General features: G+C 48.2%; 1 protein-coding gene across 3 annotated transcripts in view; it reads left to right on the forward strand.

The window, feature by feature from the left end:
- ZBTB47 (zinc finger and BTB domain containing 47) overlaps positions 1–25,303 on the forward strand; it is an 89,421-nt gene that overhangs the window by 51,338 nt on the left and 12,780 nt on the right. For all 3 annotated transcript variants that reach the window (XM_074946406.1, XM_074946407.1, XM_074946408.1), the window contains exons 2-4: positions 11,039–12,412; positions 21,843–21,990; positions 24,322–24,437. In XM_074946406.1, the coding sequence (XP_074802507.1) occupies positions 11,039–12,412; positions 21,843–21,990; positions 24,322–24,437 (1,638 nt within the window). The remainder of the gene's footprint in view (positions 1–11,038; positions 12,413–21,842; positions 21,991–24,321; positions 24,438–25,303) is intronic.

Below are 25,303 nucleotides of genomic sequence, written 5' to 3' on the forward strand. Positions count from 1 at the left end.
AGAGACTCCTCCTTTCCCAAAATGTTCTCCAGTTCCTAACAAACCTAAATCCCTCCTCCCAACACCATCATCTCTTCCACACGCGGAGACTCTGCAGTTCTGCCTGCAGACCCTGCGTGTTTCACTGGAAGCATTTCAGAGAATGCTACTATAGAAGTCCTGGACTTTGCTCTCTTACCTCTCTGGCGTCTCTGTCCTACTTTAGGGTTGCCAACTTTCTACTCACACCAAACTGAACACCCTTGTCCTGCCCCTCCTCCTAGGCCCCGCCCCTTCTCGGAGGCCCCGCCCTCTGCTCACTCCATGCTCACTCTCCCGACCCTCATTCACTCGCTCATTTTCACCGGGCTGGTTCAGGGGTTGGGGTGCAGGAGGGGGTGAGGGCTCCGGCTGTGGGTGCGGGCCCTGGGGTGGGACTGGAAATGACGAGTTCAAGGTGTGGGAGGGGGCTCCGGGCTGAGGCAGTGGGTTGGGATGCGGGGTGGGGGTGAGAGCTCTGTTCGGGGATGCAGGTTCTGGGGTGGGGCAAGGGATGAGAGGTTTGGGGTGCAGGAGGGGGCTCCAGGCTGGGGGGTGGAGCCAAGGGTTTCGTAGTATGGGAGGTGGCTCTGGCCTGAGGCAGTGAGTTGGGATGTGGGAGGGGGTATGGGCTCTGGGCTGGGGGTGCGGGTTCCAGGGTGGGCCCAGAAATGAGGGTTTTAGGGTGCAGAAGGATGCTCCAGGCTGGGACTGAGGGGCTTGGGGGGCAGGAGGAGGATCAGGACCGGGGCAGGGGGTTGGGGTGCGGGGGGATGAGGGCTCTGGCTGGGGGTGCGAGCTCTGGTGTGAGGCCAGAGATGAGGGGTTTGGGGTGCAGGAGGGTGTACCGGGCTGGGACCGAGGGGTTCGGAGGGCTGGAGGGGGATCAGGGCTGTGCCACTGACAGCACTTTTAACGCCCCGGTCAGCTATGCTGACCGGAGCCGCCAGGGTCCCTTTTCAACCGGGTGTTCTGGTCGAAAACCGGACGTCTGGCAACCCTACATGTAGCATGACCACTGGATCCTCTGCAGCACTGCACATAAGTCTGTCTAGATGTCTCAAGAGGGCTGCAACCTTGGCACCCAGCAGGCAATTCACCATGCTGTTCTCCCCGCCATCACAAACCCAATGACCCCATAACTATTACCTGTCTCTTCCTAATAATGGGGGTCCCTTCCCCAGGAGGGGTATCCTCAGTGCGAGGGGATACCATGACATCATCTGGAAGGAGAGTCCCAGCTGTGGGATCCTTTCCTCCACTCCAGCTTGATGTTCTTCCTCAAGACTTTTATCATCCCAAACAAGCACAGAGGCTGTCAGTCTGGGGGTCGGACCACTCAACAGTGTCCCAGAAAGTCTCCTCGGTGTACCTCTCTGTCTCCCGTAGCTCCTCCAGTTTAGCCACTCTGGTCTCCAGAGCCTGTACTCGGTCTCTGAGGGCCATGAGTTACTTGCACCAAGTGCACACACCTGCTGCCTGCCCACAAGACAGGAAATCACACATGCTGCATTTGGTGCAATAAACTGGACTGCCCCCACTCTGCTGCGGGACTTCTGCCTGCATTATTTTTACGCTGGCAGGGGTCTTTTTTGTTTGTTTGTTCTTTGTTTTTGGGGGCGGTTATTGGCCTAAATTGAGAATTTGTATGTTAGGTGTATCTGCCTCCCTCGCAGAACTCCCCTGTTTGCTGCTCCTGTTCGCTAGCCAAGCTAGGAATAACTTATCTAGGAACACCAGGGAGTCTCCATGGCTTGCAGTCTTTAAATGAAGACTGCTCTCTCTCTAAAAGAGTTGCTGTAGGTCAAACAGGGCTGGATGCAGAAATTGGGTGAGGTTCTATGGCCTGGGTGACGCAGGAGGTCAGACTAGATGATCGTCGTGGTCCTGTCTGGCCTTAGGCTGCATGAACGTATTCCTAGAGTTGCTGCTTAAATACCCTGTGCTGTACTAGCTGTGGACAGTCGCAGGTGGCGGACGCTTAAGATGGAGGGGTTTCTCTCTCGCTGGGGGTGATTAGATCCCTGTCTGGCAGTGCCCCAGAACTGCAAGACACATTGTAGGATCTAGGGACCTTGACCTTCAAAAGAAAAGCAAAGTACAGCTAGAGAGGGAGCAACCAATTACACTGTTCTCCAGCCTCGGGCTGCTACTAAACAGCTGCAGCCTGGCTTTAAATTTTTCCAGGTGATGCCTTGCCTTAGGCAACAAGAAATACAACAGCTTAAATCCTCCTAACCAGGGCTGATAATGAGTTAAATAATGGGAGTTGGAGTGTTGTGTCCTGTAATTGCGTAATTGCCTTTAACAGGTGTGTGGGTTTGGCAGGCAGAATGCAGCACCTTTTGAGAGACCGCTGCGGGAACTTTTGCTGCGCCCTGTTCTCTGTCCAAGAACATAGAGGAAGCTAGGCCAGCTGCTCTTCAAGTGAGCAGTAAAACCCCCACTGACTTCAATAAATCCATTCTGGGGCTGACCTAGGAGCCCTGAGTGAAAATGTTCCCAGGCAGGTGGCTAAAGAAACCAGACTTGACTCATGAGGCTGAGCAACATCGGCCGTATTTTCCATTATTTTCCATTAGCTTGAGAAGTCGCTATTGATTTGTTCCGATGGTTTGCTGACCCTGCTGGGCAGAGGAGCGGGGGACGAGGGGATGAGTTATCCCAGTTGCTTAACAGCACAGCTTTCATTCCCTGCTTACAGCTTTTTTTTCTTTTGAGTCTTCATTTAATAGATGCGAAAAAGACCAACCTTTTGGTTTTGAACTCTTCACCGTGCCAGGGGCCCTCTCATTCTGCAAGGTATGTACTTACAGCTAGGGGGTCAAGAAGAGAATGCCATCTTCCATAACAGTGAGAGAAACCATGTTGGATAGAGTAGCCACGTAACTTAGCACTGAAGTGAAGGGGTGAAGGGGTGGGAGGGAAATGGGAAACATAGCCTAGTAAAAATTAGAAGCTAGTATACGTTGTGATGTACTAGCGTTGGGTGTATGAGCAAGTGACGTTATCCTGTGGGCTCGTTGTAGACAAGGGATGTATAACTTCTGTCTGAGGTAGCACAGTGCAGTGGTTAGGGGCTAGACTGGGACTTGGGAGATCTGGGTTCAACTTCCTGCTTTATCACAGATTTGCTGAGTGACCTTGGGCAAGTCGCTTTGTCTTTCTATGTCTCAATTCCCCACCTCTAAATAGAGAAGGCGATTAACCATTGGCACAATTTACTAAGGGTCATGGTGGATTCTCCATCACTGGCAATTTTTAAGTCAAGATAGGATGTTTTTCTGAAAGATCTGCTTTAGGAATTTTTTTGTGGGGGGGGGCGTTCTCTGGCCTCTGGGATGCAGGAGGTAAGACCAAGTGATCACAGTGGACCCTTCCGGCCTTGGAATTTACGAAAGTGAGGATGTCATGGTTACAGGGCAAGCTGTACTTCTGGCCCCCCTGAGGGCAGCCCCTCACGTCCTGGGCCTCTTGCCCTTTTCCTGTCCCCGGGTGGAGTTCCCCATTCTTCCCCTCACAGACCATGATCTGGTGACACCACCTCTTCCTTTGCAGGTCCATCTGGGTACAGGCACCTGATTTTCTTCCCATGGGGAGCCAGTGACCTTCTTAAAACCTTGTGATTTTTATTTAACAGTAGGAACAAGCACTAGACAAAAAATGATTTTACATTAACAAACAGCATATACACGTCTATCTTACCTAAAGGTCTACCATCCCAGAAGGGCTGCCTGGCCTAGAATCTCCAGACATGCCCAGTGGGTTCCTGGGTCTGATTCTAGTTGCCGTCTGGTTTCCGCTGCACTCCCCAAGACACTGTCTGTCCTGTTAAATCTTGCCAGCCTTCTTCGTCCTACAGGAGGCTTATTCAAATCTTGGTGAGCTTTGGCCCGTGCTGGTCCATCCAGTCAGGTAGGCTCAGTGGGGGATTGAGCTAGCATCACTGGACTAATAATCCTTGCATTGTCCCTTTAACAGTCTTCAGTGTCAGCTGGTAGTTGTCTAGGTCATCCTCTCCATCTTCCCTCTACTCTCGGCTGAGTGAGAAATACTTAAACCCAAACACGGAAAATACCATCCTGATAGCCAGGCCCAACATGCAGCAGTAATAAATTCTCACAGGGCAGTTCCATATTCACTAGAGGGGATAATACGTTCCCTACCTTACAGGGGTGTTGTGAGCAGAAATACAGTAAATAGTGTGAGGTTCTCAGATACCCCAATGATGAGAGCTGCATAAATGCCTTAAGGGCTTTCCTGTGTGGGAAAGTTTTAGCAGTTATCCAGGTATCGTTATACTGGTTAGAACATCATCTTCAGTGTATAATTGCTCTATTATTCTGCTATATAAAAGGGTTGTTCTCAGTTTAACTTACACACTGTCCCAAGCAGCATGAGCTAAACTGAAAAAAAAAAAAAAAAAAGTACTCTTACACCAGAATAAGTGAATGCCCACGCAGGGGGTTACACCAGGATGGCTATTTCTGGTAAAATTCACACCTTAGGTTATATAGAAAAAACTTTCCCATGTAGACTGGCCATGGATGGATGGATAGATACATATTGTCACCTATGGGCGCTCTGAAGTAATAAGGGCCTGTAATTTTTATCCCCTAGAACTGTAGGACCAGCGTTCTAGCCCCAGCTCCCCATGTGTGTGTGTTTTAGACAATCATTGTTTCTTGTCTGCAGCCTTTGGGTTTATCTCACTGTAACGTGTGTCTGCGTGTGGGTGTGTGTACAGTGCAGTACTTCGCTGCAGGATGCAGGCTGACTTGCCGTATGGAACGCTGAGCGCCACTGAGGTTCTGATCGTGCTAAGCTCAGAGACGCTAAGTAGTAGCAGGGGAGGGAAGCAGCTGAAATCACTACAAGCCTACATGCTCATCTGGTTCCTTTTGTGGTTTGAGGAAAGAAGCCAAATTGACCCTCAGGACTTTTACTATAAATTCCAGCTCTTGGGTTGAGCAGGAATGCTGTGCCTGCTGCAGCCCGCGGTGATGGATGCCGAGGGCACGCTGGCTCTCTTGTGACTTTCCCCAGACTTAGAGTGAGATGTGTGTGGTGTGTGCCCGGTGATGCCTTTCCCCCAGATCCTGCAGAGTCACAGCCCACGTGAAGCAGGAAGGAACATAGCACTTGCATGCTGCCACTCTTGTCGAGTAAATTCTCATTTACGCCAGTGCCCCTTGGCACAGCTCTGGCAGGGTATAGGAGCCTTCAGGTGGGTGTAAGCTTACTCTCCTTGTAAGGCCCCATTTACACTGCCAGTGTGGGGCCAAGGGGACGTTCGTGTAGATGAGAATCGCGCCCTTGGTCTTCAGAGCTGCTTCTGAAAGAGACAAGGCTTATGTGAAATGTGGTCTCCCCTCTCCATACGCCCACATAACACCCGTTAATTCCCAGCTGGAGGGGCTGTGCTCTCGCAGCTGGAAAATCATGCTGCCCCCCTGCTCAAGCGATTTAATTGGGGATTGGTCCTGCTTTGAGCAGGGGGTTGGACTAGATGACCACCTCCTGAGGTCCCTTCTAACCCTGATATTCTATGATTGATTACCGAGTCGGGGGGAAAAAATTCCCGTCTGTCCGTCATCAGAACCATTTATAACCTTGCTTATAAATGTACCCTCCAGGAGCTGTGTGGAAGGCCCTGCAGTGGGAGTTCTTTCAGCTGGCCACAGACCAGGAATGGCGGAATGCAGAACAAACTGCACCCACGCTGCCCTGCCAGCCAACATGCTCTCGAAAAGCCAGGGGCTTTTCACGAGCCGGGAGGGGAGTTCAGTCCTCTGGGCCCATTCAGCTCTTGGAGGCTTTGCTAAGACTGCTGACAAGGGTCGGTGCTCTGGATGACTCTTTCTGTGCAGGGAGGGTCTTGCATACCTGGGCACTCCATATACCTGGGAACGTGGCCACATCCTGTGCTGCTCTCCAATTTTAATTCCTTTTAGCCTCCCAATGCAATTGATGCGTCACTGAGCTAGTGGCTGAAAAACTCCTAGCTCTTAGAAGAGCTCAGCAGGTGCCATGGCGGATGATCTACTACTTGGAGTCTTGGTCGGTGCTGCCTTGTGGATAGACCATTGACCTGAGAATCAAGAGACCTGGGTTTCTATTCCTGGCTCTGCGGCTGGCTTGCTAGTGACTTTGGGCAAGTCACTTTGCCTCCATCCGTCTCAGTTTCCCCATCTGTAAAAGGGGGATATTGATACTGACCTCCTTTGCAAAGGGCTTTGAGATCCACTGATGACAAGCACTGTGTCAGCGCTGAGGATTGTTACTATTTGATTTAAATCTGGATAGGAGGTCTCTCTGAAAGTAAAGCTTTAGCAGCTACTGGGCTTGATTCAGGAATTACTGGGCGAACTTTGGTGGCCTGTGTTATGCAGGAGGTGAACCTAGATGATCACAAAGATCCCTTCTGGCCTTTCCATCATGAACGTGAGCCATTGGCTTGCTCTGGATCTCCTTGTGGTTTGGTTTTGTTCTCCCCTGGCATTACGGCCAACTTGCCTCAATTTTGATCTGATGGCACTTTCCCTGTGTCCGTTCATTCAGTCGCTGCTGTTCTACATAGGTTCTTATACTGTGCTCATCACTGTAGTATCTGAATGTCTTCCAGTTGTGCATTAAGCGACTAACATCTGCCACATGTTGTTTGTTCTCTCAGCCTCTCCCCGGGGGAGAAGCGTATGCAGTTTGTGTAATTTTTTTTTTACTATCGATACCTGTTGCTCTATGTTTTATATTACAGAAGGCCAGGTCTAAGAAATGCGCCTCGCACTGGGAGCAGAAGGTGGTGAGGTTTGTAACGGCCCTTAGTTCCTGGGGGAGTTCATTTCACAGTCTTGAACTAGCCCCTCAGAAAGCTGTCTCATGCAGACGAGCTTTACCCTGATCGTAGAGAGTTCCATTATGCTAGAGGAGCAGCGTTGTCGACCATGGTCTTCATTGTGGAGCTTTAGACGGACTTCTAGCTATCCTGGGCCCAGGCCATTGAGCGCCTTGAAGATAAGGACAGAGACTTTGAGCTTGAGTTGCTCTTCTCCCGGTGTAGAGAGCAGAGGACAGGCTGGATGGTTCATGGTAGTCTGTGTTGCAGCGTTCTGTACTAGTTGGAGTTTCCTAAGCACTGAAGTTTTCATGCCCAGGTATATCCCATTGCTATAGACCAGCTGAGAGGTGATGGAAGCGTGAATAACTGAGGCTAGGTCACCGTCTGCTAGGATAGGACCGAGTCTCAGCGCCAACCAGAAGTGATTGAAAGCGTTACTCATGGATGCTGCTCTGTGAGAGCTCAGCATCAGCAAGGATTTCAGGAGTACTCCTAAACCACAGACTGAATTGACCAATTGTGGGGATGTACTTTTAACCAAAGGAGACTGCACTGTGCTGGCAGCAGACTCTTCAAAATGCTTTCCTCTGCCCACCAGCATGACTATTGTCTTGCTCGGGTTCAGCTTCAGACAGCTGTTCTTCATCCATGAACTGACCTTGTCCGAGCACTGGGCCGTCTTGGTGGCAGTGGTGTGGTCATAGGTGATGAAGGATGAGGTAGAGCTGTGTGCTTCTCCAAAAGCAAGAACACTGCATGAGGCACCTAGCTAGCTGTGCAATGCTGTGCTCTGCGGTGGTGAAATATTTTCTTCCTGACCCTGGTGGACAGCCCTGAAGCATGAAATCTGATCACCTTGATCTTCTCCTGCATGCTTGTAAAAGTTGTGGGTCATAAGAATGACTTAGCCCTTCTTAAAACAAGCTAGCTGTAGTATTTTACTTGCTCTCCTGCAACAGTGAGTTCCACAGGGTGAGTAGGTGGCACACATGTGTGTATGTTTCCTTTATTTGTCCTAAGGCTAACGAGTAAAATCTGAAAATGTCTATGGGACTTAGGTTTCTGCATCACTTTGGAAAGTGGGACTTAGAGGCTCCTTTGGAAATTTTACCCAAAATGTTCAGATTTGGGTATTTAAAGTTAGGTTCCTAAATTCTTATTTAGACACCTGATTTTCAGAGACTCGGCTCCTCATGTGTGTGACTTAGTCCTCATCATCTCAGAAAATCAAGTGTCTGCAACACACACACACACACACACACACACACACACACACTCTCTCTCTCTCTCTCTCTCTCTCTCTCCTCTCCCCCCCCCCCCCCCCGGGTACCAGGAAGATCAATGCCTTAGTGATACCTTGTCCCTGGGGCAGGGAAAGGGTTAATCTTTCGAGCATCTGAAATCTTCATCCAGAGTTCTAGGTTACTTACACATTCTGACTAAATCTCTCCCCCACTGCCCCTCTGCTAGGACCACAAGAGCCTGGAAGGTAATTGCCGCTCACAGATACGGCTGGAATTACTTTCGCTGGGAGCCCATTGCTGCTTGCGTTTCTCAGAGCAGTTGTTAGGAGGCATCTTTAATCCACGGGTTGCGAATAAAAGGCACAACAGTTCTAATAACGGAGATGAGTTAGAGCTGCATGTAGGGGTGGGGGAGGCCAGCAATCCGGCATGCATGCCTCTCTAGTAGCTAGGTCTAGATTCTCCTGGGCACGCTCTTATCTCATGATTTTATTATGGTGGATTTTTGATCAGCTGAAACAGAGAACCAAGGGGCTAAAGCTATAAAGTGCTCTGAAGACAGCAGGCCTGACTTATGCTAAGGATGCTTTAAGCCATTCCAGTAGCATAGAGGGAGCCTTAAAGTGATTGGAACAAGCTGTCCTGTGCAGCGAGGCTGCCTGGCTGGTATGTAGTGGCTCTCCGACGGCCTAGCTCACAGCCCCAGCATCGGAGGACTGGGCTGGTGGAAAATTTTCCATCAGAACTGTTTAGATGGAAAATTGGGTTTTCAGCTGAATTCAGTTTTTCACAGAAACTGTCTGCTTTCTACACACACACTTTTGGGGGGCGGGGGGGGGGGTCAAAAACTCGCAGACCCAAAAATTGAAATATTTTGACTGAAAGCCACAAATGGCATCATGGGGATCATAGAATCATAGAATATCAGGGTTGGAAGGGACCTCAGGAGGTCGTATAGTCCAACCCCCTGCTCAAAGCAGGACCAATCCCCAACTAAATCATCCCAGCCAGGGCTTTGTCAAGCGGGGCCTTAAAAACCTCTAAGGAAGGAGATTCCACCACCTCCCTAGGTAACCCATTCCAGTGCTTCACTGTTAGGCCAGGCAGGCCGGCCTAGAGAGGAGAAATAAGAGCATGAGGTACTTGAACTACAACTCCCATGAGGCACCAGGGCAGTGTATCCAAAGTGGAATATTTCTGTTTTTGGTTAAAATATTTTGAGTTGTTGCTTTTTTGCCAAGGAGTCAAATTTTTCTGTTGAAAATGTGGGGTTTTGGAGAAAATTATTCTTTTTTTCATCAAAATTTTCTGTAGAAGAAAGCCCATTTTCTGACCAGCTCTTAACTAGGAAGCAGTTTGGGGGCGTGGTCAGAGAGCACTGCCCCAGGACTGTTCTGTTTTTTGTACAGCCCCGAGGCTGCTCTGCCATATGGTGGGAGCTCGGCAGGTCCCTGAGCAGCCCCACAACACAGGCAGCAGAGCAGGTTGGGAAATGGTCTTTTGTTTCTGCAAAAATTATGATGAAAATAACTCTTGTTTCGTTTTTTCATTGAAATTTTTCTGCAAAAGAACTTTTTCCCCAAATTTTCATCAAAAAACTGGAAAATCCTAATTTTTTGGCCAAAATCTGGATTTTTTTGTTTTGTTTTCAGATGTTTTACAGAAATATTTTGATTTTGGGGCTGAAAACTTTCAGGTTTTGTTTTGACATTTGAGAACCTGAAGAATGTTGTTGGCAACCGATACATCCCATGGAGGTTTCTGTGTTGACAACAAAGCCATTTTTCATAGGAGGGGAAAAAAAAGTTTTGAATGAAAAACATTGACCAGCCATAATGGGGAGTGCAAAGGTAGCTTAAAGTCCTCTTTATCCCCATCTGCATTCTCTGTCCCTCCCTCAAGTGCCGCAAGAGAGCAATTGGGAATTGGGCCCATTCCTTCTGGGCATTTGGGGCATATCAGGGATGAAGATACTAGTATCTAATGTGCTATAGTGGAGATGGACCTCAATCCGAACCCAAATCCCCCCCACCAGTTGGGGGCATTCTGATCTGTGTCTGAACCAGGCAGTTCTGGCCACGTCTCTGCAGTCATAGTCCAAGTGACTTTGCCCCTTTGCTTAGTGGCTCAGGTGCACCTTCGTCTCCATTTCAAATGATCATTTAAGCCTATTCAGGGCTGCGTTGGAATGGTAATGACTGAAAGTTGATGGGGTGAGGGAGGGGAGGGCGTTTCACCATTCATGGTGGCGTAGGTTTGGTGTTCTCAATCCAGTTCCCAGGGAACAGGCATCCGTTGAGCCGCAAATTGCGTTTGTCACAAATCGTTGACAGTTTCCGCAGACGGACGAAGCGTTGAACTGGCCTGAACTCCCCTTTCACACTGTGGATGAGACTGTGTAGCCAAATTCTTGAAGAACTCATATTAACATCAACCTGGGGCTTTGTCTCCCTCTAGTGGCTGGACCTTGTAAGGAGGTTTGAGTCAGCTATTGCATTTATGGACCTGGGCTTTCAGCTCAGGTAGCAGAGCTTCGTGCTTTTGAATCCGGAGGTCCCAAATTCAGACTGCACAGATGACCAGAGCAGGGTGGGTGGGTAAGGAGATGGGGACAATGCGTGCAATGTGTGCAATGCGCTTGTCATCCAGGGATCTCAAAGCACTTTATGGCAGTGGGCAGATATTATTGTTCCCTCTTCACAATTGTGAGGGGACAGACGGGGGAGGAGGTGGAGGCCAGGGCCATGTTACGGAGAAGTTATCAGTCACGGAGTAGAGCCAGGTGTATTCGTTATCAATGTGGTGGTCTGACTACTAGGTTAAGCTGCCTCCCTTGGCATCTAGCTTCTGTTGTGGGAAGGGAAAGGAGGGACCATTTAAAGGAAAAGGTTTTTTCAGTCTTGAATTCTTCCATCTCCTTTCTTCTCTCTCCCTGCAGCTGATAGTTGAAAAGACAACTGACTACCCTTCCGCTGAATACTCTCTGGTGGAGGATGTAGCCCTCCACTTCACGTGTTTGATGGACAGACTGAACGAGCAGCGCCTGTTTCAGCCGGACCTGTGCGACGTGGACATCGTCCTAGTTCAGCAGAAGAGCATCTTCCCCGCCCACAAGGGGGTCCTTGCCGCCTACAGCCAGTTCTTCCACTCTCTCTTCACCCAGAACAAGCAGCTGCAGCGGGTAGAGCTCTCCCTGGAGGCCTTGACTTCCCAAGGCCTCCAGCAGATCCTCAACTTCATCTACACCTCCAAGCTGCTGGTGAACGCCTGCAATGTGCAGGACGTCCTGAACGCTGCCACCGTGCTGCAGATGAGCAACATCGCCTCCTCCTGCCAGGAGCTCATCAACACCAGGTCCCTCAGCCTGGCCATGGCCAGCGACATGGCCCTGCCCCCCGACGCCTGCGGCAACGCCGTCCCCCCGCAGTACTACTGCGAGATTAAGCAAGAGGTGGACTCTCCGCACCCCAAGATCTACGCCCGGGAAGGTACCGATCCGTACTCAGTGCGAGTAGAGGACAGGGTGGGTGGAGGCGGCAACCAGCACCTCCCGACTGTGGCTGCCAAGCAGTATTACAAGGAGGAGAAGGACGGTGGCCTGGCCACCATGTGTAAAATAGAGGGTGGGGAGTCGGAGGAGGATCTGGACAGCCAGGGCTCTTACAACCGGGAGCAGATCATTGTGGAGGTGAACCTCAACAACCAAACCCTCAATGTCTCCAAGGGGACGGAAGGGAAGCCCACCGCCAATGAAGCTGCCGCCGTGATCACCCGACCAGACGGGGATGGACGTGACACCGAGGAGGAAGGGGAGGAGGAGAATGAGGAAGTGGGGGAGGAGGAGGAGGATGCTGAGGTGGGGGAGGAGGAAGAGGAGGAGCACAGCGAAGAGGAAGACCTGGAGGAGACCACCGAGGAGGAGGAGGAAGAGGAGGACGACGAAGAGGCGTCTGAAGTGAAAAGGGAAAAATCTGGGCAGCCCCGCAGGGGGAGCAGGTCGTCCAAGGCCACCAAGTCCACCATGTCCACCAGGTCCCAGGATCTAGCCAAGGTGGTGGAGGATGAGGAGGGCCAGCGTGGGAGGAAGAGGAAAAAGGAGCAGGATGGGCTGGGCCCGAAAGTCAAGCTAGAGGAGAAACAGCAATACCCCTGCAAGAAGTGCCCCCGCGTCTTCAACAACCGCTGGTACTTGGAGAAGCACATGAACGTCACCCACAGCCGCATGCAGATCTGCGACAAGTGTGGCAAGCGCTTCCTGCTGGAGAGCGAGCTCCTGCTGCACCACCAGACGGACTGCGAGAAGAACATCCAGGTGAGCCGCCGTCATGCCCCGCCTGGCCCCAGAGTGCTGCAGAGGGGCCCGGGCACTCTGTGCCACCGCCTGGTGACATGCCAGAGGTATGCGGGGACTGGGCATGGTACTCTCCCAACAGAGCCTCAAGTGATGCTCCAAGTACTCTGAGGTTGCGGCTGGTGCGCCTTATGGCAGTGGGGTTTGTGTGTGTTGTCCTGGGGCTCTAGTGGTACCAGATCTTACTTTAGCTCCCAGTTACCCAGCACAGCCCGATCCCTAGTGGGTGAGGAGGAGAGGCAATAAGTGATCTACACTGCATGGCTCTCACCACCTTATAACAGGAACAAAAACACTGAGGTAAAGTAGAGGCGTGGCCCAGGATACTGCTGTGTCCTGTGGGGTTACTATAGCCTTCTGAGCTATTGCTGGAGAGCTTTGTATTTTAAACAAGGGCAGGCAGAGGTGGGCTCTGTCCAGTTTTCCTTACTGAAAGACTTGGAGGGCTGGGCGGTGGGGATGTCTCTAAATAACAGGGTCTTTGAGTGGCAGGAATAAAAATATAAACATGGGGGTGAGGGTAGCGGGTAGGGAATTGAAAGGATCCTGGAAACTACATGCCCTGAAATGCTGTTAAAGGGGCTCATAATGAGGATTAAAGGATTGGCCTAGTGTCAGAGAGCACTGGCGTGGCATCTTATAGAGGGCAGGCTGTGGGCACAGAGAGAATATGGCATAGAAAGCTAGGAGGCTTAAGGCTGTGATGAATGGCTGGCGCCAGTGTGTTTGAAGCCCGTGTTAACAGTGGCATTGCAGATCCATAGCTCTGACACCAGAAAAGTTCCCACCAGAAAACATCCCACCGCTCCGACATCAGACCCACGGGAGTTCTCTTACTTTAGGGCAGTGGTTCTAAACCAGGAGTACACGTACCCTGGGGGTACCCAGTGGTCTTCCAGGGGGTACATCAACTCATCTAGACATTTGCCTAGTTTTACAACAGGCTACATAAAAAGAACGACCGAAGTCAATGCAAACTAAAATTTCCTACAGACAATGACCTATTTATACTGCTCTATATAGTATACACTGACATGTAAGTAATGTTTATATTCCAATTGACTTATTTTATAATGATATGGTAAAAATTAGAGAGTAAGCAATTTTTCAGTAATAGTGTGCTGTCACGCTTTTGTATTTTTATGTCTGATTTTGTAAGCAGATAGTTTTTAAGTGAGGTGAAACTTGGGGTACACATGACAAAGCAGGCTTCTGAAAAGGGGACAGTACTCTGGAAAGGTTGAGCATCCGATGAAGTGAGCTGTAGCTCATGAGAGCTTATGCTCAAATAAATTGGTTAGTCTCTAAGATGCCACAAGTCCTCCTTTTCTTTTTGCGAATACAGACTAACACGGCTGCTACTCTGAAAACTGCTTTAGGGTGTTGACAAATGTCAGTTGTAGAACTGCAGTGCCAACTGCTGGAAAGAAACTAAATTGCAGCACTGCAGCAAGTGGACAGTGGTGTGCATCCTCATGTTATTGTGTAAACGTGAAATATGAGCAACAGGGAATCAAGGAAAACGCTGGGTTTCTGTTACCCCAAACCACTCAAGCATTTCTATCCTGTTCTGCAGTCACTGCCCCCTGACCCCCAGTGTGTTACACTGAGACACAAGGAAATTCCTTATCTACCGGTGTGAGTGTCTGGGCAGCAATGGGTTTGTCTGGTACAATTGGAACCTCGAGCAGTAATGACCAAGGATTTTATCAGGGTTGTTTAGTATATAGACGTGAGGAAAAAGTAAAGCTGATTTCTTTGTGTATACGTACGTGTATACACACACACACACACACACACAGCATAACCCCACAAACAGAGCACAGCCCCCTCCCAACACACACACACAGCACAACCCTTGTATCCAAATGCCCTGATCCAAGGAACTGCTAGCAGGTCTGTTTCCGATATTCCCTCCCAATTTACCCAAATACATGCAGTGTCACTCAATCAGTTCGGATAATCCATGATGCTACTGTATATAGGTACTTATCTAACGTTTCTTGTCATTTTTATACATGTACTTAGGCCTTGTCTATAGTAGAAACGTTGCACCAGTTTATTCAAATTGATTTTAAACATCGGTCAATCAATCCAGTTACGTTGACACAAACTCCTAACATAGACACACGTCAGCCAATTTAACCCTGTCTTAAATTGATTTAGCTTAATTTGGAAATTTGCTGCGTGAGATAAAACAGCTTTAATTCTTGCTGTACATCGGTTTAGCTTTTGTGTCGACGCATTTCTGAATTCAGCTAACCTAGTTTAATCCTTGCTTAAATCGCTTTAAGTATGTCTGCTTTAGAGGTTTGTACCAATTTAACTAGATTTAATGGATTCTTAAAATAGATTCAGTTAAACCAATGCAACTTTTCTAATATAGACCAACTCTTCTTTAAGACAGGTTTCAGAATAGAAGCCGTGTTAGTCTGTATTTGCAAAAAGAAAAGGAGGACTTGTGGCACCTTAGAGACCAACACATTTATTTGAGCATAAGCTTTCGTGAGCTACAGCTCAAGTTTATGCTCAAATAAATTTGTTAGTCTCTAAGGTGCCACAAGTCCTCCTTTTCTTTCTTCTTTAAGAGTAATTTATTGGCTGGCTGCTACATTGGAACGTTACAGATGACATGAACCAATCAGAATCCAGGAAAAGTTTAATAATACTGAATGCTGCAGCTTCATTGGTTAAGCATTTTTAAAAAATTCTCCAGTGAATCTTCTAATCCATGTTGAACTGACAGCATCTTACAAATATCATTTTTTTTAATATAGATAAGAAAACCCTAGACAGTCCCATGTTATCCTTCCAGTGCTTGAGTGATTTCTTTTTAAATTAATCCAGGTCTGATTTTGTGTGGGTTGTCCCTAAAACTATAGCTATGGGCCATGAGGTTGGTGAAGCCGCCTAAAATTCAAACTCTTGCCCTTCCACTACCCACGTGTGAGGGACACTGAGGGATAAGGACTTGGTGTAAAAGATGCAGGAAGTATAGGAATGCAGAAGGCTTCAAATAAGATAGGTTCACTCCAAGCGTAAATAACATTGCTTATAACCAACTTCTTGTGTCAATATTTCTGGGGGAAATAGGGACGCTCAGTATAGGTCCACCATGGTTGCGAACCTCCCACAATGGAGAAGCCACATCAGAAGGAGAAAAAATAAATGGTCCATAGTTATGGGTAAGGCTGCGATTTAGTCACAGGTATTTTTAGTAAAATCATGGTCAGGTCATAGGCAATAAAGAAAAATTCACGCCCCTGACCTGTCCATGACTTATACTATAAATATCCTTGACTAAATCTTGGCGGGGGGAGGGGAGGGCAGGCGCACTGGGGAGTCGCTGCTGGGGGGAGAGGCGGGGCCAGCCATGACACCGGTGGCCAGGGGCTGCCGGAGTAGCGCTGCTCTGGCCACCCTGGAGATGGCTGCTCAGGCGGTCCCTGGAGCCAGCTGCTTGGGTTCAGCCACACTGGCCGCAACAGAAGTCACAGAGGTCGCAGAAAGTCACAGAATCTGTGACTTCCGCAACCTCCATGACAGACACGGAGCCCTAGTTACGGGCCACGTTCTGGTATCCTTACTCAGGTTGAAGAGTAGTTTATCCCAAGCGTTCCTATTGAAGTCAGCAGGCCAGATTGTCACCTGTTGTAAGTCAACGTAGCTCCATTGAAGTCAATAGCTACATCAGCTCCACCAGCTAAGGTTCACACCCATTTGCATCCACTCGTGGAGTAAGGCACTGCTCAATGTGAGTTTGAATATCCGAACCTGGTCCTAAGGTCCTGAAACTGAACTTAAAGCAGAATTTAAACTTCGGTGTACTGTATCAATTACATACACAAAAACCTAAAATATTAATATTAAAATATTAATATTAAATTAAGTTATTAATTAAAATATTAATATTAAAATATTACGGTTGCAATCTCCATCATTCAGAAATGTCAGAATTAAGGTTGCCTGTGCAACCTTAATTCAGCCCCTTGCATGTATGCATTATGGTACAATCTTTTTAGATGATCAGATACCGTTTTTTTTCCACAGGACCTTTGCCTCATTCCGTGCACAGGACAGTTATTCAATATTTGGTTTTCTCCTCATTGTTCAGAGTGCACCCCTGTGTTATTTTACGGCACACTATTCAAACCCTGCTATGAAGATGAAATCATTAATGCCCTTATGGGCTTTTCTGTGGCCCGCATCACTGTCTATCCAATTGCTTCACAGACAGTCTATCTTCCCATCACCCCTGGGAGGTGAAGGGATGGTATTTTTCCCATTTTACAGATGGGGCATTGAGGCAGAGCGAGATTAAGGTTAAAAGTTTTCAGTGATTTTGGGCAACCAGTCTGAGGCAGCTAGGACCTGATTTTTCAGAGTACTTTGCATTAAATAGCAATTTATGTGTTTAGGGCACAGCTCCCATTGACTTCACTGGCAACTGTGAGTGCTCAACACTTCTGCCAATCTGAAGATGACACCCAGAAAATGAGGACACGCAATTAGTGGCTGCCTGTGAAAAGTTTGATTGAAGTGATTTGTTCAGCATCACATAGGAACTGTGCAGGGATAGAATCCAATTTCCAGGGCAGCATTCAGCTGCCTTAATATTGTAACCCCGGGTGTGTCTACACTGCTTTTAAACTCCCATAGCTGGCCTGCGTCAGCTGACTCAGGCTCGTAGGGCTTGGGCGGCGGGGCTGTAAAATTGCAGTGTTGATATTTGGGCTCAGGCTGGAGCCTGAGCCCTGGGACACTACGAGAGGGAAGAGTCCCAGAGCCCAGACTCCAGCCTGAACTGGAATGTCTACACAGCAGTTTTTAGCCCCACAGCCTGAGCCCTGAGCATGAGTCACCTGACACGGGCCAGCAGCAGCCATGCTGCTGGTCTTTTGTTCCAGTGTAGACATACTCAATAAGGCAGAAGTCCCATGGAAAAATGGTGGTAGATCATATAATTAAAGATTGTATCATAATGCATACGCACAAGGGAACAGAATTAAAATTGTACAGACAACCTTAATTCTGGCATTTCCTAACTTTTGAGTGCTGGACTTCAACCAAAATTGCCACTTTTCTGAGAATTTTCAGGCACATATTTTGATTAGTTTGAATTTAAACTAATCTATTTTATAAATCAACCTACAAACTATTGTGCATGTGAAGGATTTTGCCTGGTACTGTTTTCTTGTACAGTTGAGCCATTATTTTAAAATCTTAGTGAAAATCTATAGAAGTTTTTGTGCATTTTTGTGGTAAAATAAGTATTTTGAGTGAATTTATGTTCTTTCTGTGTCTGACAGTGATGCAAAGCTTGTACAGCCGTGAGACGTTCAGTTCTTTGATCTGTGGATTGAGGGGAATAGCACTGTGGAATATGAAGAGTGCTGTGACGTTGTGCCAGGTTGGGGAAAGTACAAGTATCTAACAGGAAGGAGGTTAGAGAGTAGGGCTGATTGAAAACACGCGGATGACATTTTTTTTCAACAAGAAAATGGCTTTCTGAATAATATGAATGTGCTGGACAGTGCTCACAGCATAACTGGGATTGTGTAGTTAATGAGGTTGTTCTCTGTGGGACATCCGGAAGCTGCAGAAGTTGTGTAGTGAATGAGGTAGGGAACTGCAGGAAGAGAAAGGAGGGTCTTGTGGCTAAGGCAAATGCTGCCTTGAAGAATTGGAATCAGTCCCTCCCTCTGCCACTGAGTTACTACATGATGCTGGGCAAGTCACTTAAACCAAACTTCCCAGGTGGCCATTGTGTTGTCTTTAGTTCTTTCTTTCTGGGTTGTCCACCTTCAGACACTTGGGGCGTGACTTGCCGAAGTGCTGAGCACGCCCAGTCTGAAGTCAGTGGGAACTTTGCTTTGGACGTATACAGTGCTGGTAGCTAATGCAGGGGAAGGAAAGCTCGTTCTCGGGAAGGGCTGAGCTACGCCTTGTGGCCAGAGCGTGGAACGCTGAAGACGAGCTGTGAAAGCACTCGGGTAGCATGCAGGCCTGTTGAAGATCCTGGGAGAAATACGGGGAACTGAAGCAGCAGATACATCTGATACCAGCCCTGAACGGATCCCACAACACTTCACACACATGGCTAACGGATGTCGAGCGAGGCTGGGCAGCGAGTTGGGCAGGAAAGGGAGAACAGTTTTCCCTCCACACTGAGAATGCAGATACACTGGGATTGACAGAATAAAATGGCCAAAACTGGAGTGAAGCCCGGATGCTAGATTTACCACATCAGTGATTACACAAAGTGCCCTGGGGGTCTTCAGTGACCACATATGTTTGATTTTACAAGCCCCATCCAAATTACAGCATGTGCCCCCCCTGCTGGGGCTTTGATTATCTTGGTGAGTCAGTACTTTGTCACGTCTTTCAGCAGTCTCCAGACCTTGGGGTTTGGGGGTTTCCCATCCAAAACCTTGGGGGTTTCCCATCCAAATGCTGGCCACATCCAACCCCGTTTAGCTTCTGTTCTCACCAGCCCTGGCGGCCAGAGGTGGCGTGGCAGCGGAAGCGGACTGAGCTGGCACCGTGAGAAGCAGAGAGTGGGTTAATCCCTGCAGTTTTGGCCGTGCGTTGAGCTGTGCTCGTTAAACGGGTCTTGAAACCAAATTTGCAGTCAGTCTCCTCGCGGAATGTGACGGATACAAGCTTAGGGGACGGGATAGGGGTGGGGATTAGCAAAAGGAGAGGGACTTGGGAGGCCAATAAAAGAGAACTGCTGCCTGTGAAATGTGAAGGGGCGCTGTGTCTTTGTGTCTCAGTAAATCATTGCTGCTGGGTAAACACAGCGAAGGGATTATAGCAAGCGGCACTATCCTGTCTCTAACTCCTTCATGGTAAAGGTGTGTACAGGACACTGGGATGCTTGATCATCTGAAGTCAGCGATTCCTTAGCAGTCCTGTGACTTGCCTATTCCAAGGGGTAGCTCTTTCCCCCCCGGAAAGTTTATCGCCTGAAAGCTGAGCAGAGAGAACTAGAGCCAGATTATGGCTCTGTGAGCCACTGACTGTTGGGTAGGGCTAGTGGGGAAATGCACGTCGTTCCTGAGCAGGGTGGAGCAAGGTGATGTGCGTGTGCTTGGCTTAGTGTCTCTAGGGGGGCAGCACCCTGAGCAGCTGATGCGGTGGGGCAGCTCGTATCTTCGCTCTTCCCTGTTGAGCAGCAGCAGATCTCCAAGAGACAGAGGAGCTGCAGGGAGTGGTGTGGTAATCCAAGAGGGGCAATCTTTTCTGGGCGGTTGGTGCTGAGCCAGCGCCCAAGCATGGCAGTAGGGGCATTGTGCTGAGAGAGGCCCTCGTCTGAATGTGACATAAAACTGAAGCTGTAGCCGACTGGCCATTAATGATCCCAAGGCAGCTTTTTGGTCAGATTCCCCTGAGCTAACTATATTCAGCCTCCGTAAATCCCTCCTCCAGTGACAAGTGGGATCGGTATTCTGGTGTTATACTGTGTTAAACGTCTCATCTCCCGACCCAGAGAAGGCTGCAATTCAGCGTGGGGACGAAGTGCTCCCTGCATGTCCTGTAGCAATGAGTGGGGCTTGTCATGAAAAAGTTTTTGGTGAAGCTGTATCAACTCCTGCCCTGCTCGCTCTTGCCCTCAGCGACGGTGCTGCTCATTCACACTGTCATTCCCCTTCGCAGCGATGGCTCCCCGCGAAAGCATCGGGGGTGCGGTGAAGGTGGAGCCTCGCTCATGGGGCGTGACAGGTCAGTTCCAGCCGAGTCCCGTAGCGAATGAACTCTGGCGCTGCAATGCCTGCTCCTGCAGGAGGGCTGTAACCTGCAGAGCAGCGTGTGATAAGGGGCAGATTCAGGACTTTGTGGGGTTCTTCGTGATCCGGTGCTAGCTGGAAAGGCAGCGAAGGAAACCTGGGCGTGCGATGGGCTCTGATTGCGAGGCTATAGGCGGTTATGCCATGTGAGCGTTATTAGTTACATTACGGTCGTGCCTTGGAACCCCAGTCAAGGATCAGGGCCCGCATTGTGTTAGGTGTTGTATAGGCAGGTAACACAGACAGTCCCTGCCCCAGAGAATCCATGGTCTTGGCGATTCTGCGCCCAGCTGTTGCTGATGTCTGGCTGGACTCCTTTGGGATGGCTGCTACTTTCATGCTAGGTCTGAGCCAGCATGGGAGCTGGTAGGGCCTCAGGGGAATACAAGGAGCTTGCATGCAGCAGGAGACTAGCACTCATTGCATGCTGGGATACCACCATCCCCAGCTGGCAGGCAGCCCCAGGGAATCTAGTTCCCAAGGACAAGCTGGTCCTGGTGCAAGTCCCACACTGTAGTGCAGCTAGCAGCTGGAAGGGTGTCTCCAGGCTCTCTCTGTCCTCTGCCTTCCCCCTCCCTAGAGTATGTACAGCCAGGGAAGAAACTGGCACTAGCCTGAAGCTGAAGAGAAAGAAAGGCTGAGTCAGGCCAGTCTAAGAGGTTCTGGCTGAGGTTTGCTCCGTCTTTCGGTTCATTTGAATCCAAAGCGAAGCTCAGGAGGAGCCTAATCAATCCTGCAAACACCACTGGGTTTTGCGTCGATGCCCCCCAGCATTGCTGATGGTTTGAAGACACATAGGCTATGGCTTACGTTCAGAACGACACCCCAGGCTTGCTGTGGTCTAGGATATTCATGCCCCTACCCACATGCTGCTGCTTAGTCTGTTCACCGTAACTCTGTTTGCCTCTCTGCTTGCTAAAGTAAAAATGGTAGCGTCCTCTGCCCAAGGGAGGAAAGGGAGGATCCACACAACAGCAGATGCCCAGCCCCACCACCACGCATGTCCCACTCCCTGGGATCCAGCCTGCATGCATCAGGATCTGGATCTACAGCACAGACCCTCAGCTGCACCCTGTAAACGAGGGCTGGTCAAGAATTTTCCATCAAAACTTTTCTGACCGTAGATTGGATGTTCCGCTCAAGCCGAACGAATACTTCTGGGTTTTTCAACCAAAGGTCACCGTTTTCTGAGAGAAAATTTCAAGAAACTCATTTGCTTTCATTTTTGTCAAAAATGTTCCGGGGTTATCCCATTTCCCGAACTGCTCTGCTACAACCGCATCGCCCCCATTGCGGTAGCCAGCTCCATTGGCTGGTGCAGAACGGCTGGGCTGAGGTGTTGCTCTTCCATGCGCTCTCCTTCTCCGCTGGAGCACGGTTGACCTTGTATCACACAAGTGGGCAAGAGGAGTGCGATTGTTAGGAGTGCACAGGGGAGGTGCATAGAGTGAAAAAATTCTGTCCGCACCCCCTATTGTACCCACCCACTGTAAGGCGACAGTTTGTCCCATGATGCTACGTTTAATTTTGTAAGCTGGGGCTGTATATTTTCCCCTTCTGGCATATTTCAGCCCCTGTCTTATTCCTCTCTTCCCTTGCAGTGTGTGACATGCGGGAAAGCGTTTAAGAAACTCTGGTCTCTCCACGAACACAATAAAATTGTCCATGGCTACGCAGAGAAGAAGTTCTCCTGCGAAATCTGTGAGAAGAAATTCTACACCATGGCACATGTGCGGAAACACATGGTTGGTGAGTGGATGGGTGTTTGTGCTTGGGCCGCAGGGGCATCGCACTTAATGGAGATGCAGTTTAAACCTACCCCCAGACTGTGCTGAAGAGGTTTCCCACGTATCTCTTAAAAAACTGAAATTAGAGCTGGGCAAATGACAGATTTTTCAGTTCAGTGGCAGTTCTGAAAAGTCAGGAAAAAATAGATTCCGGTTGAATTAAATGTTTCATTGGACAAAATCAGACCATTTCAATTCTGACCATTCTTAATGTACTTGAAATTTTTAAATAAAATTTGTTTCAAGACAAAACATTGAAACCGTTTGGTTAAAAAATGTCTAAACAAAATGTTTTCATTTTTCTGAATTGCTTTCAAATGAACAGTTCAGCAAAACTGACACCTGAATTCGTGAAATGTTTGAGTCTTGTCAAACCTGCATTTTTGCTTGGAAAAAAAAGAATGGCCAAAAAATTTCACCCTGCCCTGCACTAAATGAAATGTAAGTGTTCTCCAGAACTAGTTTATGGAGGAGATGCGAGACGGGCATTTTAGAGACAGTGCTGTTTTCCTTATGCTAATAAAGTTCCTCATTTAGTGTTAAAAGAAAGCAATTCTTATGGTGAGTCTTTACTACTGGCAGGTTGTCACACTTTCAGGGTAACTGCACCTGTACTTTCCCTCTGAAATCCACTTCAGAAGTGCCCAGTCTGGTCTCTGGCCTCCAGTCATCACCTGTCTCTGGGCAGGGACCGTTGTCCCACTCCCTTCTGACTGGCGGTTTATGGCTACACAGCCCCCTGGCACACCCTATGATATCTCCAGCGGATCTGACAAACTCCTAGTCCCCCGCTGTTTAGTTTCTCTCCAAAGACAATGACAGGGTTGTTGTTTTTTTACCGGTGACCACACAGCTCTTCCAAAGCAAAGTACATTTATTCTGAGAGCAAAAGCATCACCAAGAAAATGTATACCAACCAATAAAAAGATTTAAACACTCACCAAACATACCAGGAATCACCCGCGTTCCACATGGAGGGAGCGGTAGTTTTTCCAGTCCTTCCACCAGGTTTGGGGCTGCCCTAAGACCAAAGGTCCTGTCTGTCTGCTGAATCAAAAGGAAGCCTCTTTAAACTCAACCTTTTATACCCGAAGTCTTGCTTTGTCTCCCAGCCTCCTGAAAATGGGTAAAATCAGTCGCTCCCCCAGTGCCCCAGGAGCTCAAGCTTCAAAGGCTGGGAATCTACATAGCCAGCTTTGAGATTTTGCATAAATCACTCTCTGGTGAGTCCGTATTCTGCAGGAAACCAACTCAACAGGCCGAGAACACTCAAATACACGTTGCCTATATCGGTGCATAGGGCTATGAATAGTCTACAGTTCATACTGTTTGGTCCGTCTCAAAAGAATGCCTTTTTGAGGTTTTCCTGATTTAATCATAAAATACAATATGTCCGCCCCAAAGATGATGCATGTAGTTGTAATATCTGTCACAGGTCTCAAGTGGCTTGTGACAGAATTCAAGTGGGGGTCTGCTCAGAAAGGTGACTATATAAATGTGACCCTTTCTTTCCAATGGCTCTCAGTCAGAGTCAGAGGAAACTGAGGCAGGACGAGCTTTTGGTGCTTGTTAGCCCTGCAGAGCCAACACAGCTATGGGAGGGTGAGCTAGGGTCTCTTCCTCCTCGTGCATGATCAACAGGATTGTTAATTAAGTTACATGGTCAAAGGCTGCTCTTCAGTCATTGAGGACAGTGGGGCTTGAAAGGAAGTAGGGCAGGCAAAATTTGGCCCGCTCGTTATATGCATGAGAAGGAAAGAATCCAGCTGGACTCTCAGATCCCAGGAAGAGTTTTCAGGGCTGTTGGTTAGGAAAAAACCTCTTTACTGAGCAAGTTTGACCTGGATTTATTGAAAGACAGTAGTTACTACTCTTTGTTAAAAAGAAACAAAATAGGAGACAGCATAATTTTTTGTTTCATAAATATTGAAAGAGAGGGTGATGAATACAAATGTTCAGAGAATACAGTGGCGGCTAGGCAGCGCGGCCAGTGAGTTATGGGAGGTGTGTGTATTGTTTCATAAAAGTTATCACTGTTTTTTAAAAATTACTTCATGCCTTTTACCCCATCTTTTTGAGCTAGCTCAGCTGTTAATCTAACACAGACGTTAAGTAGCTCCATTTCGCGTTCATTCACATGGCAGCCCTCGGAGGCGCGAAGTCCAGATCGCCTTGCTTTGGCGTGCCAGCAATGGTCTCCATCTGGCGGGAGCACCGGCGCGTTCTCACTATTACGGTTATGTTGTATCACCTCCACCTTCAGGTCTTATTGCCTTTTTGTCTTCATTTGTAGCTCACACCAAGGATATGCCGTTCACATGTGAGACGTGTGGGAAGTCATTCAAACGCAGCATGTCCCTGAAAGTCCATTCTCTTCAGCACTCTGGAGAGAAGCCTTTTAAATGTGAGGTAAGAGAAGAAATTCTGCAGACACCCCCTCCGCAAAAAAAAATCCCTCCTCTCACACCCTCAACATGGTGAGTCACCTGCTTTCTGCTGGAGACTTCCAGTCTGAAATTAGCACACACTCATGCCTGGCCCCCACCTTCTGCATCTGAACCCTTTTGTGCTAATCTCTTCCATTTCTTGTAACCCAGAGGATCTTTCTGTCATCCAAGCCTCGCCATATGCTTAACAAGGGCTAATTTAGCCTTCCATAAGGCCCCTGGGAAGGAGATAATATCTAACGAACCGGCTAGTCAACACCAGGGATCCTAGTTTTCTGTGATAAAAAAACCAAAATTCTCTAATTAAAAAAAACTAGGGCTGTCAAGCAATGAAAAAAAATTAATCGCACTGTTAAACAATAATAGAATACCATTTATTTAAATATTTTGGGATGTTTTCTACGTTTTCAAATATATTGATTTCAATTACAACACAGAATACCAAGTGTACAGTGCTCACTTTATATTTATTTTTGATTACAAATATTTGCACTGTAAAAAGCAAAAGAAATAGTATATTTCAATTCACCTAGTATAAGTACTGTATTGCAGTCTCTTATAATGACAGCTGAACTTACAAATGGAGAATTATGTACAAAAAATAACGTCATTCAAAAATAAAACAATGTAAAACTTTAGAACCTACAAGTTCACTCAGTCCTACTTCAGCCAATCGCTCAGACAAACAAGAATGGTTACAATTTGCAGGAGATAATGCTGCCCACGTCTTGTTTACAATGTCACCTGAAAGTGAGAAGGAGGCGTTTGCATGGCACTGTTGTTGGTGGTGTTGCAAGATATTTACATGCCAGATGCGCTAAAGATTCA

The sequence above is a fragment of the Natator depressus genome, chromosome 2 (assembly GCF_965152275.1).
Source record: "Natator depressus isolate rNatDep1 chromosome 2, rNatDep2.hap1, whole genome shotgun sequence".
NCBI lineage: Eukaryota > Metazoa > Chordata > Testudines > Cheloniidae > Natator > Natator depressus.